Source organism: Podarcis tiliguerta, assembly GCF_965153285.1.
Source record: "Podarcis tiliguerta genome assembly, chromosome: 6".
In the NCBI taxonomy this organism is placed as follows: Eukaryota; Metazoa; Chordata; class Lepidosauria; order Squamata; family Lacertidae; genus Podarcis; species Podarcis tiliguerta.
Window position 1 is genome coordinate 42,016,398 of NC_139539.1, and position 17,016 is coordinate 42,033,413.

The 17,016-nt window shown below is 43.9% G+C and overlaps 1 protein-coding gene across 3 annotated transcripts in view; it reads left to right on the forward strand.

The window, feature by feature from the left end:
- FMOD (fibromodulin) overlaps positions 1 to 17,016 on the forward strand; it is a 73,056-nt gene that overhangs the window by 47,344 nt on the left and 8,696 nt on the right. Inside the window, exons 1-2 of one of the 3 annotated variants that reach the window (XM_083445583.1) lie at positions 8,613 to 8,634; positions 14,657 to 15,668. In XM_083445583.1, the coding sequence (XP_083301709.1) occupies positions 14,681 to 15,668 (988 nt within the window). In that variant the 5' untranslated portion in view covers positions 8,613 to 8,634; positions 14,657 to 14,680. Of the gene's footprint in view, positions 1 to 8,612; positions 8,635 to 10,985; positions 11,647 to 14,656; positions 15,669 to 17,016 lie in introns of those variants that run through there. The other 2 variants (XM_083445582.1, XM_083445581.1) reach the window with 2 other exon arrangements.

The window sequence follows — 17,016 nt, forward strand, 5'->3', positions numbered from 1 at the left end:
ACCTGAGATCATGGGCTTGCCTTGCCTACTGAAAAGACCATCCCTTACCAACCCCTTACCTGTGCTATGGCTTCCTGTGGGAGCCATAGGACTCTAAAAAATCTAGACAACTAATGTGGTTACACGTTCCTATTAATACACAGGAGGCATTTATTGAAAGGGGGGAGTGGATACTTTGTTTGAATTCAGAATTTCCAGTGTTATGATGGAAATGACGTCTGAACTGTAGCCACGTTGTCTCAGGGAATTTGTTGAATTGTTTTTTAAAAAACTGAAATCTTGTTTCAAGAATGTGGCTTGAATTGGTAAAAAAAAAAAACAAGTTAGTGGGGAAATTGAGGTCATGAATGAAAAGAATCCAAAAGGAAACTGTCCAACTACAGTCCTGACCTTTGAATTTCCCGGAAAATTGGTCAATTAGCCACTGTGTGCAGTTTACCTAAACCAGGACAGTGTCTCCTTTGCAGAATGTCTAAAAAGGTTTTACATATTTCATCTCGGTTAACTTTACAGCAACTTGGGGTTTGCATGTGGAGTTTCTGTAAAGTTCCCATGTTACGTATTGGGCAGTGCGGAGCTGGGGCTAGAAGATAGTGGCGGCTAGATTGAGGCTCTGTATGGTTGAGCTGGAAGGGACGCGGGTGGCGCTGTGGGTTAAACCATAGAGCCTAGGACTTGCCAATCAGAAGGCTGGCGATTCGAATCCCCACGATGGGGTGAGCTCCCGTTGCTCGGTCCCTGCTCCTGCCAACCTAGCAGTTCGAAAGCACATCAAAGTGCAAGTAGATAAATAGGTACCGCTCTGGTGGGAAGGTAAACGGGGTTTTGTGCGCTAGTCTGGTTTGCCAGAAGTGGCTTAATCATGCTGGCCACATGACCCGGAAGCTGTCCGCCGGCTCCCTCGGCCAATAAAGTGAGATGAGCACCGCAACCCCAGAGTCGGCCACGACTGGACCTAATGGTCAGAGGTCCCTTTACCTTTACCTTTATGGTTGAGCTGAGATTTGAAGCAGGGATTTAGTTTATAGCCCTTCTTAACCACAATGCTGTACCATCTGTTCTCCCATCTTAAGCCTATGCTCCATCAGTTTAACGAAAACCACAGCTATACAGGCAAATGCAGCATCTCCATCTCTCAATATGAGAGTCTCCCACTGGATACTTTCTCCTAGTGCTATATCTGTCTCTGTCATCTCAAGTTCAACCACATTAATTCAATCTGTGCCCCTTCTAGAGGTTTTTGTGGGATGGGGGCTTGGGCAAGGTGGCCCCTTCTTGTGGCTCTCCCTCCTGCTTTCCAAGCACCGTTTGTTTGTCCTTTTCCTTCTCAACCCAATCTATGCAGTCACACAAAGGGAAAGCAACTGGACCCTGACCTTCTTCCCTCCTGGCAATGCTCAGAGATGGCAAGTAAACAGAGGCAGTGACAGCCAGGGCTGAGGAACAGAACCAGACAGGACCCAGAGGGTCCCCAATGAAGCCTACCCTGATGGTTGCCTTGAGTTCAGTCTTGGGGTCTTTCATATCTTATTCCTGCCCTGCTCTGTCAGTCATTGATCCTCAGCCCTCTATCCTGTCTTACTACAGTGGTACCTCAAGTTAAGTACTTAATTCGTTCCGGAGGTCCGTTCTTAACCTGAAACTGTTCTCAACCTGAAGCACCACTTTAGCTAATGGGGCCTCCTGCTGCTACCACGCTGCCGGAGCACGACTTCTGTTCTTATCCTGAAGCAAAGTTCTTAACCTGAAGCACTATTTCTGGGTTAGCGGAGTGTGTAACCTGAAGCGTCTGTAACCTGAAGCGTATGTAATCTGAGGTACCACTGTACTTACTACTTACTCTATCCTGTCCAGCAGCATGTCAGAATTGTGTAACATTTGCATTTCAGTAGTGCTTGACTTAAATATATCAGGCATGCAACCCAATCCTTTGCACATCTCCTCAGAAGTCAGTCCCGCTGAATTCAATGGGACTTATTCCCAAGGAAATGCACAGGATTGCAGCCTTATATTAAGATACAAAGTTTACTGTTTATACACCCTGCATATTTAAAATACCATATATTTTATTTATTAAGTTTTATTTTGAATGTATTGTTTTTGGTACTTTGTTGTCTGCTTTGGGAAAAGGAATGATGATGATGATAGTTTCATTTAAGCAGCCTCATGATGGTCTGCAGAGTAGACCTCTGCAGAAACTGACTTTCACCATTTATTCAGTGAGCTCGAGTGATTCAAATGTATTTGGAAAAGGACACTTTCTGCCAGTGTCAATATGAGGAGAGTTTCTGTATTTCAAAGACGACGGAGAGAAGCAGAACTGGCAGGAAGGAGTCTGCACGGATGAAAACATTTAGACAAGCCAGCCAGGAAACATGAGGCCTGTTATCCACAGTCCTGCATGGCACTGTCTGCAGAGTCTGAAGCTAATTAGTCTTGCTTTTCTTCTTCCTCCTGAAATCCTCCAGATCTGATGCTGTTTATTCTGGTCGCTTCTTGGTTGCATCCAATATGTCTGTCTAGGCATGTTCATAGTTTATTGTTTATGTATCGTACACAGATAAACAGGAATCTTGTTGCAGAAATGATGAGACGTTCCTCATTTCCCAAAGGAAATAGGTCCCTCTGAGCATCCGCAAAAATTAATTTACGTAACTGTATGCAAATATATACATGTATGTATGCACATAGCCTGACATTCATTTCCTAGCATAGTCTCCAGAAATGTTTGCCTATTTGGTATCTCTATGCGAAAAATTTCATTGTGGCATTTAGATGCTTGCATTTCCCCCTTTCCCCGAAAGGAGGTGCCTAGTCTTTGCCATAGCTAGAACTTATCACTCGGAAGCACACTTCTAGAAAGGGAAAGAATGGTGTTAATGTATTTTGGGCACAATACCAAGTTTGGGATTTGAACTTGCACTTCCTCTAGCATTGGGATGGGGAAATCTTTGGCCTTCTAGATGTTGTTAGGCTGTAGTTCTCATCACCCCCAACCATTGGCCATCCTGGCTGGGACTGATGGAATTTGGAGTCCAACAACATACAGAGGGCCACAGGTTTCCCATCTGCTCTAGCAAGTTTATGTGTCCTCTGAGAACCAGTGCAACTGTTTGTGCTGCCTGTAAGAACAAGGGCTTGCCAACCCTGGGCCTGCAAAGTTCTCATTGAAACGTACTTATAGGCTCAAGCTCTAATGTTTCCAAGCAATAGGTGGGGTAGGTTTAGCCAGCAGGGCTAAGGGACATTTATCTTTTCAAGGTTGCTTGTTTATAACTCAGAAATACATTCTGTAAATCCTCCTTTGAAGTAAAAGACAAAGAAGCCCTATCATCTCCCACCTGTCCTTCTTTCTTTCTTTCTTTCTTTTTCTTTCTTTCTTTCTCTCCCCCCCCCCCGAATCCTTTTGTTTGCCTCCCCCCTTTTCCTGCACTAAGATGGACTTCAGGCATGCCACTCAGTTGGGAGAGTGGTGGATGAGTAGGGAATGAGAGAGAAACATATAAGAAAAATCATGGCTGTTTCACCCTTCCCTTTGTTGGAGGATGTGAAGGTAAAAAAGAAGTGTCCAGGTTGCAACTTGGCATCTGTATATCTTTCCTATTTGAAACACCCCTGCAAAAATGCTGAAATGGGATAGTAGAGGTGTTGATCATGAGTCAACCTTTGGCTGAATGTCTTCCCATTGGGTTAGGTAAAAAGCCCAGTGTGTCTTCATTTCTCAAAGCTGACATTTACATGCTTCAGACTCAATTTCCTGTAACTTAGTTGGTTACAATGCCAGTAAATAAGAAAACTAAGGCAGGGACTTAGTGGCTGAGCTTGCAAGTCAGAAACCAGGAGATCAAGAGGCAGGCTAGACTGGCACAGAAGTCAAAGAGGAAGATTCAGCTAGAGGATGGTTATTGTTAAGCTTTCCTACTTTTGTATAGGAATAATCTGTCTGTTCACATCTAAAAGTGGAGCTAGTGCACTTGGAAATAGTTGCCACATTTTGGGGGGGGGGGTGATTTAAAATGTCCCTGTGACAGCTTCCTTAAATGTTGAAGAATAAAAGGTTCTGAATTGAAGGTTCCAAAACTCTATACATGGTGACAAACTAAGCAGCCACCGTGGGGAGCAAGTCAAAGCAACTGTTTTATGCATACAGAGCTAAAACTGCCCATTTTCTAGCACTGAAGGCAAGCTTCAAAGAAACTAAATTAACCAGGATGCAATGTGAAAGATTCAGATTGGGTTGAAATTGCTGGACAGCACCTTTGAGTAATACAGGTTTCATGAGAAAGCTTTATTTGGTTTCTGCCTGGTGGACTCTTCAGCAGCCCAGTTCTATATGGATTTTACCGCTAAGGTGACTGAATAAAATATCTCATTATGATGGCCCCCATTGATCTAATTTATTTTCATTACTTTGAACATAATTGTCTGGGGTCCAAATTGTATATGATGGCAGCAGGTCTGCCCCAACCATGTCTACCATTACGGTAGTTATTGTTGAACAAAAAGCTTAATAGATGGGGGGGGGGGACTCACTCCTGTGAGATGTGGTTCATCCAGTTCCATCTATTTCTAATAAATTCTACTAATTAGGTACAATGTTTCAGCACTTCCTAAGCCCCTCAGTTCAGAAATATGTCCATCTCTGATGGCCTGCAGAGTTGACAGGTCAGATACAGCACAACTGGCTGCTTGCACTAACCACAGTAATGTTACAGGGCAATAGTGATGCACATTCATTCCAGCTCATTTCCTGCACGGCAGTGCCCAACTCGGCTCATGCTCCAAGAAGGTTAAGCAAATAACTTCTTGCTATTTATTTGCAGCTTATTTAGAAATCCCTTGACTTGTTTTGGCTAGTTACTCTCCAACACCAATGGGTTATAATATTATAATAACCCGAACGCAACTCCATCTCTTTCAATGAACGTCCACGTCATACACCCCATACATTTATATCAAATGTGGTGGACATTGTAGAGCAGCCTTTCTCAACCTGTGGGTCCCCAGGCCAGAGCTCAAGGATGATGGGAGTTGTAGTCCAACAACATCTGGGGACCCACAGGTTGAGAACCGCTGTATGTAGAGCAATGGCTTAACCAAAAATAAATATAATCTAACCCACCCAGAGCACATTCTGCATTGACACATCTGCCAAGACACTCCTGTAGCTCCCGAAGGCCCTGCAAGCCTGATATACTGCAGAACACGTGAGCAGTCATTCTAGGGTGCACGATCAATTTATACACAACATTATGTCTTGCACCCAGTGCCCTGCATGAGCTGAGAGTATGACCCAAAACACACCCAGAGGAGGCTGGTGTCCATTGGAACTGGTAGGGCACAATAAGTGGAGGCAGAGGCAATGATGGGCAAAATCAACTCATTCTGGTTTTGTCCATATCGTCCCCCCTGCTGAATTTAACAGGGGAAACTCTGACACTAAAGTGGAAGGGGGTGAGAGGAAGTGCCACCCACTGGACTTCAGGCAGGCAGGTAGGGTCTGGCTGAGGGTTGACTGAGGTTGGTGGAGCAGTGCTCCATTAGCCTCCACTGCACCCAAACTCTCCTGCAGTTGCAAATTGCAGAGGAAGAGTGGTAGTGTCTGACAAGCTGCCTTTAGTAGGAGCCATTATTGAACTTCTCTTTGGGGAAACTCCACATGCAGCTGCTGGGTGACCTTGGGCCAGTCACACTTCTTTGAAGTCTCTCAGCCCCACTCACCTCACAGAGTGTTTGTTGTGGGGGAGGAAGGGAAAGGAGAATGTTAGCCGCTTTGAGACTCCTGAAGGGGAGTGAAAGGTGGGATATCAAATCCAAACTCTTCTTCTTCTTCTTCTAGTATGCTTCCAAAGAACCCCCAAAACAGCCTGGAAGCCACTAAGTGAAGTGATAGGAGGAAGCCACCAACATGCCTGTTCTAAAGTTTCATGGATTTTGAAGAGTCTGGGAAAACAGTATTAGTTTTACAAGAGCTGTGTGGATCAAGACTTCTTAATTCTCAGAGCATTTCAAAGGGATTTGGGTGGTCAGACTCTTTGAAGAAAGCCTTAGAGCAAAGAGCACAGATATGACTGGGATTCATTGGTATTTAGACCTTTCTATTTTCGGGATCAAAGATTTTGTTTTTTAGAGTGCCAACAGTTTTGTCTTGGAGCTTTAAAAATATTGCAGATATTACTATGCGTGCGGAAGGCAATAGCCTTGGACTGTGAACTCCACTGCTTATCCTGGGCAAGCTGGAGGGAAATGGAACGGAATTTGGGAGAGGCCTGGACGGATGGAGCCTGCGGTGCAGATAAACAATAACACCAGATTTCTCTCAAGCAGAAGTTCTCAAACCTTGACATTCCAAGGCTCCCAAAATAATACCAATAACAACAATAAAGGCAAAAACAATGAAGAAGCATCGAAGGCTTGTGAGCTCAAGACAATGGCCTTCTTCTTCAGCCTTTGTCAGATTCCTGCTCACGGCAAAAGGGTCATTTCATTGGATTCACCATGGATACAAGTTGCCAGTTGTGGAAGCCATCCCAAGTCGGTTTGGGTAACACATGAAATAGGGTGAAGCAGTTGCCTCAGGTGGTGGAACTGCAAGATGTGCTGCCCCCACAAGTGTCCTAACCACCTCAGGGAGAGGGAGGCATTCCAGATATTCTTGCAGAGTTTGCCTCCCCCCCCCCTGTTGGTGAGGCTTTGCAAGGGCCTTTCCTTGAGGGGAAGCCCTTGCAGAGTCTCATGTGCCCCTCCATATCATAGGGGCTGCAGTGGGACATTTTGCCTTAGGCGCCAAAGCAGCTTGGGCCACCCCTGAGTGAGTATTTAATCTATCGGTCAGTCAGTTAGTATTAAGAAGGTATACGAATCTGCAACCTGATTAGCTTTGTCACCTAGTGACTGGCAAAGAGAAGCAACTGGTCTTTTTCCTGTCCGCTTCCAGCTGCTTCATCATTGCCTCATCTGTATTGTCCCATCTTTTTATCTATCCAGTTATTTTTGGAGTTTATTTGGGAATGGTCCCCTGCTGTTTTGGGATCCTCAACCACAGAACCAGCAACCACAGAGCAAGAATAGAAGGTGAAGGGCATCAAAATGACCTGAATATTTGGGGCACCCAGGGCTGCATTAGGAAGAGTTAGGGGGAAAGAGTGGTCATTAAATGGGTTGGGCAGTTGGCTGAACTGATTGCTGCACACCCCTCCCCGATACAAGTGGTGGAATAAAAGAGCTAAAACTTCACTAAACTGAGACTTCCATCTACAGGAGGAGCTGAAAATGAGGCATGTTGCTAATATCACTTATGGGAATGAGCGGAGAATTTTGTAGAATTCTTTGCTGGTTTATCTGGGAGTAGGATTTGGGTCTGGTCTGGTGTGAGCTGGCAACTGATCTCACACTTGCTGAGTTGCTGAGTGCTAGTGGCTGAGTGCCACTTGGCAGCTGAACATCAAAGACAGCACAGACCCCCTGCCAGTGCGCCATGGGTAAGCAGTTCTTCCACCCATCCAAAGAGAAGATTTTATTTCAGGGGGAAGGTGTTAAAGGCCCTGGAAGTTACGTTCATGCTGGTTTATATTATCCATTTATGTGGCTAATAATTTTCAACTCCACATTTTTAAAAGTTGGGGGCCTTACTTGCACTACCCCCATGTGCTGAGCAACAGTTCCTTTTATCTACAGGAAACTACAGTATCTGATCTGCTTTTTCTATTAATGTTTAATCATTTTTAATTATTCCTCCCTAGGTTTTTAGCTGTTCTTATTTTATTTGTTGGTTGCCTTGAGTCCCAGTCAGGAAAAAAGGCAGGGAATGAATGAACAAGCAAACTTAGAAATTATTATCCAGACATTGTTTTCTCTTTTTCCTCACACTACTCCAGAACAAGAATCAAGCCTTTTGCATTTGGCAAGTGGGGAAGAATTGCCTTCCAAACACTCCACAATATTGGGGTTCCTAGATTTTGGGGTGTACCTGTGCCAAATTACTATAATTACTCTACATGGTGTTAATGGCAGAAAGATTACATACCCATATACATGCACATGTCTTCAGAGATACAGTAGTGGCAGATGAAGTTAGTTCACTTTTGGATATTCAATGAGAATTCAAAGAGCACATACTAGCCTAACTTCTTGTTGTGGTGAGGAGGACCATGTATGCCCTAAGAGAGGAAAGGTAGGATACAAATTTAATTTAATTTAACTTCATAAGTAATAGAAATATTTGCAGGAGGACAAAAACAATTACTGGGGCACTGATGATGAATTAAAAGAGGTAACCCACAGAGAGAGAATTACTTAAAAATAAAGGAATGGGTTGTTTGAGCTTCCTCAGCAGAGACAGTATAAATATAGTTCAGCTGCTATTGGTCAGTCCCACCTCCACAGGGTGCAAAAAGATCAAAGAAGACACCCATTCTGAAAGAGAGAGACAGTGTGCGCACTTAAATTCCTCAAGGGAAGATTCTCCAGAAGAGAATAAAGCACTTTAAAATCCTTCCAACCCTGCCAACATCTACTGAAGGAAGAAAACACAGCACCAAGGACTGAGCTGACCAAAGAGGCAAGTCAATCAGCCATCCACCTCTTTGATCGGTCCAAAGGTACAACTAAAGAGAGAGGTTTGTGTAATTGGAGGTGAGCTGAATGTCCAGTGAGAGGCAAGCCTCACACTTTGAAAATCCTGGCTTTAGAAAGCATAATCACGAATGAGGACATTTAGCACTAAGAAATGGGTTGTTTTTGTTTTACCTTACTGTGCTGATTAATATAGCAGTTGAGTTTGTTAAGCATTTACCTTAGACATTAGTGTATTGGAATGTTTATAAAAGGCTGCAACCTTTAATCTATGGAAATAATGCTATCAGGTTGTGTGTCAGCAAAAAAGATGGCAATTTCTTCTAGCTTTTGTATAGGTTGCTAGTGAAAGATGCTTGTTGAGTGGACTTGGATGGCCAGTTTTTGCAATCCAGAGTGAAACTGCTTTACCATTTGAAATGTGGCTAGTAAAAGAGACAAGACTTCATTTTTGCAGCTGCAAAGGCATACTATTGCTTTTGGGGAACTGGTGCTGCTTTAAAGATTAGCCCAGTCTTAAGCATCAGCTGCTTGCAACTCCCTCACCGTGCTCAGCTGAGATGTTTGTAGATAAACATAAATGCTATTAAGGCTATGTACACATCAGCAGCTTGAAACGCATTAACATTTCAAGTCACATTCTTAAGTTACTTGTACAGACCCGCAAAGAGGTGGATGTCTTCATTTGATACTCATTACATGATTTGTTTCCCCTGCACTAAACTCCAATTCACTGAAGTGGTCGTCTGCATGTGTGCAATGGTTGCCTGAGGTATACACATCTCTGCTTAACTGGCTTCCATTTTCAAATTGGATTGAACCTGATTTGAGGGAAAGCCCATCAAACAGGAGTAGTTCTCAAGAAGCCACAGAATAATCATGGATTGTGGCTAATGTTATATCTACTCAGCTTCAAACGCCAGCAGTGAGAGTATGCTGGAGTAAGCTGTAATGTGTACACAGCATAAGGGCTTATTCATAAGGGCTTATTCACTTATTCTTATTCTTATTCTTATTCTTATTATTTGCTCCAGAGCTTTCTCAATGAAAACCCACTCTTTAAATCTGAATTGGAGCAAACAACAAGCCACAGAAAACCTGAATTGCTGTTTGTTGGACTTCAGCTTTAAATAGTAGGTGTTTTTTTTTGCAGGGAAAGCTCTGGAGCTACAACAAAAGTAAGCTTAGACATGGAGCTTCAAAGTGCAAACCTGTGCCTGGAAAGAGGAGGGCAAAATGTAAGTGTGGACAAGCCCTATGGCTCTTCTCGGAAGGGAACAGCCATCTAAACAGCTGCTACTCAAACTTCCTTACCACTTGAGGAAAGGTGGAGAGCAAAACACTGTTAATCAGTACAACCAGAGCTTCAGTTACAGGTTAAAATACACTTACGTCCCAGTTAATTACTGAAGCTTATATAAGGTGCCCTGGGCCTTGGGGTTCCAGTATGCAGACCACAAAAATGCACCAGCTCCATCCTATCTGGGCCAACTCTGATGAATAAAAGGGAGAAGTTGCTTTTCCTTTCTGTTCCTTATATGTATCTACTGTAAATTAGCAGGTAATTGGGACATGGAAAATATTTTACACATACGTGAAATGGCCCTCCTCCTTCAGAAACATAATTCATGGGGAAATATATAATATTTACATTTATTTTGGTGTCATCAGGTTACATTAATGTAGAAAGGTAGTTGGTTACGTTCACACACTGATTGAGGTGTTGTGATGAATAAACCAAGTTAATGCAAAACCTTTCTTTGAGTGGATCACAATGTCACAAAATAGAAGCAAGTTTTTGATTCTCCAGAAACCTTCAGGCCAGATGTTACAAAAAGCAGTAACAAACAAAAACAAATTGACCTGGTGTTAGAACTGTAAGATCTGAATTTAGATGGGAATTACAGACGAGAGTGGCACACTTGCCATGCAAGATACACTTTCTGAAATTCCTTCTTTTGCACAGCTCTTAAAAGTGCTGGAACCCTGATTTCTTTTGCATCTGGCCTCCGTGGTGCATTGTGGGCAGGTGGCAACATAGAGCACTCTGAAGGATGCGCATGTGATTCTTTGACAGCATGACTAGCATTATTAGGCCCAGTAACACTGCTGCCAACTAGGATGAAAGGCAGATCTGGCATTGTGTCATATTCAGGGCTTGGTTCTTACATGTTATTTGTCTGTTGGGTGGTTTACTGCTCTGGCTGATTCAATATGCCGTCTGAAAGCAAAGACCACTTTTTCTGCTACCACAAAGAGCTATTATTTTCTGGGTTAACTAAAGAATTTGCTACAGGACATTTGAATAGAGACCGGTCTGGAGTAGTGATAGCCAATGTGGCAAAGAGTTGGGAGAATTTAAGGTCAGGAATAGTGTTGTGTATGTCATGGGGAGATCACGTGAAACTGATGGGTCTTGGGACATTGCAACCTGTAGCTGTAGGCATTTTCTTGAGAAATGTTAATACTGAAATGCCAGATTCTGCTGCATATTTCCCCCCAAATCCATTGCCACTTGCAGAACTACAGGTTTCTGTAGCTTTAGCCTCTATTTGCATGGATGAAAAGAGACTTCATTTCTAAACAGCACAATCTATTTTCACATTTTCGGCTCCATCCCCAAATCTGGATTTTTTTTCATTCCAACTTCTTTGCATCTTCTTGATGGGAAATACAGGCAGCAATAGCAAAAGTCTGTTAAAAACAACAACCAGGGTTCCACTAACTTGTTAAACAGAAAGAGAGACTAGAAGTGCCAAACCCTGTGCGAGGAAAAAGGAGAGAGAGAGAGAGAGAGAGAGAGAGAGAGAGAGAGAGAGAGAGATGTAGTTATTTATAACGCCAAGCAGCTTTAAGGTCTTTTCACTCTGCTTTGCAAACTGCCTGCTGCTTGGAGGTCACTCCAAAAAACATCACAGCAGAGCCCATGGTCTTCCAGCACAATATTTGATCAGGAATCTGGGCGGGTACCAACCTTGGCAAGTTGAAACTTGCACCTACATGCTCCATAATACACAAGAGGATCACACAGGCAAACTCTGAGGCTGTGGGAAAAGGTGTCTCTGAATCTAGGTGAGTTGATTTCTGAATTGCATATTTTGTGAGAGGATGTTTGAGCAATCCCTGGCACAAATGGGCCAAATGCAATTGCACCATCGTGCTAACTTAGGAGGTGAGCAGTACATGCAATAGGATGAGTAGCAAGGGTACAGACCTGTTTTGATTATTGGGGAAGGGAACATTTTGACCTCATTAATCATGACTTCTCTTCCTCCATAATTTGTGAAATTCTTGGCAGTGGGAGGCAAGATGAGACACACACACACCATCTTGCCAGATCCCTTTGCCTCCCTCCAGTTTATGCCCGGGACACTGTGTACCTGGCTGCATCATTTGTATCAAAGTGTAGTGCATATTGGTGAAAATGAAACCAGGGGGAGGAAATAAGAATTGTTAACTGCTGAATTATGACTAGTTTGTGAAGATTATCACTGAGACATCAGCTCTACGATGTTCTACCTAAGGGATCAGAATCTCACTTCAGAGGATTGAAAAAAATTAAATGTGTTCCTTTAGTTTAATGACTATTATGAGTCTTCCTTAGCCAGTGTGGTTGTGGAAGGACACCTAGAAAGTGTGCAGCTGATGGAAATGAATTTCCCAGAAATGTGGCTCTTAAGCAGAACCACCAGGCAAGAGCTAACCTCTAGGAGCACCCTGGTGGAACAGAGACCTTTCCAGAGCTCCTTATAAAGATGGGCATTCAATAGTGGAGTGGTAGACAGTTGATTTTTTGATGGAGAGAGATGTGGAATGTGTCAGTTTTCCAAGCAAGGCGAGGAATGTTTTATTTTTTCAGGCAAAGTGACACTGGGTGGTATGAGTGGTGCTTTCTGAAGAGCTGCCTGCATGCCAAGCTTCTCCAGTGTACAGAATCTAAACGCTCTTTGTAATTTTCCAAATACAGTTGCAGGTGCTCACGTACATGAAAATAAAAGGAAGGTCTTTCCATTCAGTGTTTGCGTGAGTGTGTACATATAGCAAATAGATAGCCGGTATTCAGAAACTGACTGGGATTCATCCAAGTAGTACTTCTTTTGTAGGGATATTTTTGGCCCGCTCAGAACTCAAGGAGTAATATATATTTTTTGTTGCTTGGAAAATGCCCACCCCTCCCTCCTAGCAAGTTCATCTATGTGAGTGGCGTGTGGAAAGTGGCTGCATAAATATTGTAGGCATTGATTGGCAAGTGGCCCTTTTCACTGCCATTTTATGGCTGTGTGTGTGTGTGTGTGTGTGATTTTCTCCCTCTTCATTGTAAACATTTTATTTGTATTCTTCCGTTTTTCTTTTAAAGATCAAATCAGGTATGGCCCTTCTCTTTATTGGGGGTGGGAATCCTCACAGGGCACAATAGGAACTTACATTCACTGATTAAGCAGAAGGGGGAGAGCTGTAGGGGAAGAGATGAGGAGGGCATGCAGAGACATCCCATTCCCCATGATAACCTGGTGTGATGCCAGCACATAGGAGGAGGAGGAGGAAAACAGGGTTATGTCCCAATGGAGAACTCTCAGGGTCTGAATGCTTTGCGCACATGAAGAACCTTGTACCCTTCACTGCTTTACTGCGATTCTTTTGAACTTCTTTAGAGGCTTAGTGCTCCCTAATGTACTGCTCATGCATAGAGTGTTAGAACTTAAACTGGTTGAAGCTTACAATTTCCTACTGCTGTTGAATGGGAATCAAAGTATTACTAGTATGCTGTTATGGCAAAGCTTACTGTCTAATAATAATAGCTTTAATAATGATGGTGGTGATGATGTAGTGCAGAGAATTGGGAAACCTTTCTTATAATTTTTTTTAATACTTGAGCAAATTATTCAAAAGATCCGTTGGAAGCCTAAAACGTTATAGCATATATAACTGTACAGAGGCTGATTTTGGTTATATAGCACTAATAGGACATGGACAATAATTTATTTGTAGCTGTATTTTAAAGAAAACCAAATTTCAATATATAAAGAATTCTGTGGACTTATACAGTGGGACTTGTGTCATTAGGAATGAAAAGCTCCCTTGGGCTTTTCATTTGAAGATGCCTTATAGCTCTGCCACCAGGGCTTCCAGCCTTGTTTCTTGCAGTGGGAGTGCTATGCCAGGGAGCTAGCACACCAGCTGAGGAATGGATCATAGAAGCCAGTAGACTATAGCGTCTTTGTCTCCTGTGCCAGGATTTTAAAGCAAGAAGCTACAAACACACGTCAGTAGCAGGCCACAGGATTGTACATCAAAATAAGCATGGAAATAAGCAGGATTGTGCACTATAGAAGCATGGAAACCATTCTGTGAGGTTCTATGGACAATCACTGGACTCTGCAGTGTTAGCAACATGAAACTTAAAGTGGCTGTTGTTTCAGACGCTGTAATCCGAATGCTAGAAGTACTATATGGGCTTGAAGGCTCAGTCACATCACAAATGTGTCTCTTCTACTTTTAAGTGAACCCCCAAACATTTCACTGCAAGGTCCACATTCTGAATTCTGTTTCTGCTGGGCTAGTCATCTGTTCTATGGCCTTGGGCAAGTCCTTCAGCCATTGTCTTGCTACCTGGGCCCACTAAAAATTAGTCTCCCTTCTATGGTGTCAGGGGCAGCTTCCACACCCAGCAGAATGAAGTGGTGAGGCTTTCTTGGGCTGCATCATTTCAGGGTGGGGTTGAATGTTTTGATGCTCCCCCTTGAAGGGCGGGAACTTCCTGGTAGGTATAAAGCTAGCACTTAAAACTTTTGAGCCTTTGCTGTGAGTAGGGGAGGGAGGAACATGTAAGCATGCAATTCTGCCTGTTAAATAGCTGTATATTATATACATATATACCTGTAGCCTGACCTGAAAAGCTTTACTGCTTGATTATCTTGATTGCATAAACTGGCCCTGTGCAGAAATCAATCATGCTTAATGCATGTGTGAAGCCTCAGCCCCCTTAACATACATTTGTGACTGCTATTTAATTTGTGTATCCCTAAGTTAACATTTTCTGTGGTTGATCTTTCCCTCTTCCTTGTTGCACCTTTTTCTTTAGGTTGGTCCAAAGCTTGTGGCAACAATGCACTGGGCTTCTGTTCTGATTATAGTTGGCCTCTGCCGAGTGTCCTTGAGCCAGTACGACGATCAGTATGAGGACATGGCCTGGCTACAGCACTATTTACGCAGCCAATCCTCTTCCTACAGCTATTCTCCATATTATGAAGATGAGGTTCCCCCATATTCTTCTTACTCTTATGTGCCAGCTGGGTCCTCTGTTGGGGAGCCTGTCCCTGAACCACCTGTTTCCAGGGAATGCCCCCAAGAATGCGAATGCCCACCCAACTTCTCTTCTGCTTTGTATTGTGACTCTCGCAACCTCAGGTATCTTCCTTTTGTGCCTTCCCGGATGAAATACGCCTACTTCCAGAACAACCAAATTGGGGCTATCCAAGAGGGAGCCTTTGACAATGCTACCAACCTAGAGTGGCTTGCGTTGCACGGCAATCAAATAACCAGTGAGAAAATGGGAAAGAAGGTCTTCGCCAAGCTCAAGAACCTAGAGAGGCTATACCTTGACCACAACAACTTGACCAAGATGCCTACCCCTTTACCACGGTCACTGCGAGAGCTTCACCTGGCTTATAATCAAATCTCCAAGGTGCCATCCAATGCTCTTGAAGGCCTAGAGAACCTCACCGCCCTCTATCTCAGCCACAACCAGATCCATGAAATTGGTTCAAACCTCAAGGGGTTGAAGTCTTTGATTCTTGCAGACCTAAGCTATAACCAGCTCAGGAGAGTCCCCGATGGCCTTCCAATTGCCTTGGAGCAGCTGTATCTGGAGTATAATCACATACAAACTATCCCCGATGATTTCTTCAAAGTCTCCCCCAAGTTGCTCTATGTACGTCTTTCTCATAACAGCCTGACAAATGAAGGAGTCTCCCCCAATGCTTTTAATGCAAGTAACCTCCTGGAGCTAGATCTCTCGTACAACAGGCTTCAGAAGATACCACGAGTCAGTACAAGCCTCGAGAATCTCTATCTCCAAGGGAACAAAATAAATGGTGAGCAACAGCATTCTGGATGTTGAGTGATTTTAGAGTTGCATTTTAGAGCTTTTAGAGTTGTATTGGAACACAATATGCAGGCTATTTTTTAATGGCAAAAACAGAGTAAAGTGATTTGGAGAATCTAGATTAGGGACCAGTGTCTCTCTGGATGTTGCTGGATGACATATGCCACATTCCCTGACCACTGGCCATGGTTGATGGGGCTGGTGGAAGTTGGAGTCCAACATCTGGAGGACCACAGATTCCCCACCCCTGGCCTACACTCTGCCCCCTTGGCTCTTTGGAAAGCCAGTGTCATTGTTAAAGCACAAAATGAGAGCAGAGTACTTGAAACCAAGAACAGTGAGTTTTGTCCCTGTCTCTGGATTCTTAGGTCACATGGTATGGGGGGGCATCAAAGGGCATCCCCACATTTCCAAAGCCCCCAGATACTCAAGCAGGTTAGGGCAGAAGCAGAAAGCAGAGAGAGGAACTGTGTGGGAACCAGTAGCCCTGCCATGGAGGAGCAGACAGGTAGATATTTGTTCCCTGCCACCAGCCCATCGGCCAGTTCTGATGATCCCAAGAGAACCCACCTAAGGGTAATGGACTGGCAAGGGCCCTGGAAGTGGACATGGCTGGAAAGAAATGGATCAAAGGCATGGAAAGGGGCCCTCTAAGAGAGGCATAGGCAAACTCGGCCCTCCAGGTGTTTTTGGCCTACAATTCCCATGATCCCTAGCTAACAGGACCAGTGGTCAGGGATGATGGGAATTATAGTCCCAAAACATCTGGAGGGCTGAGTTTGCCTATGCCTGCTCTAAGAGAAAGGGGCTACATGGGGAAAGAAAAATAGCAGAGAGGGGCTAGGAGAGAGGCAGGGAGAGAAAACCAAACCAGGGGACCTTTAGAATCATAGAACTGTAGAGTTGGAAGGGACCCCAAGGGTCATCTAGTCGAATCCTGTGCAATTCTGGGATCTCAGCTAAAGCATCCATGACTTGTTCAATCCAAGGTCCACATTGTCTTCTGGGCAACCTTCTGAGGGCCACATGCCAGTGGTGGGCAGAGGCAAAAGTGAGCAGAGAACCAATGTGAATCTTACCTATGTGCTGTAAGCCAGCTTCTACACACTTACAAACTCTATTGTCCCTATTGTCTATCCAGGCAAGCAAGAAACAATATCTGTATTCAAGGGCACATTCCAGCCAGGGAAAGCATTCAAGGAGGGTGCAAAGGAGGGCCAGTGAGGTGTGTGGCCTGGGTAGAAAGGATATGGCTGAGATGGGGGGCAGGTGTCTTGGGGAAAGTCCCAAGGGCCAGATTGAAAGGACTGGAGGGCCACATTTGGCCGCTGTGCCTG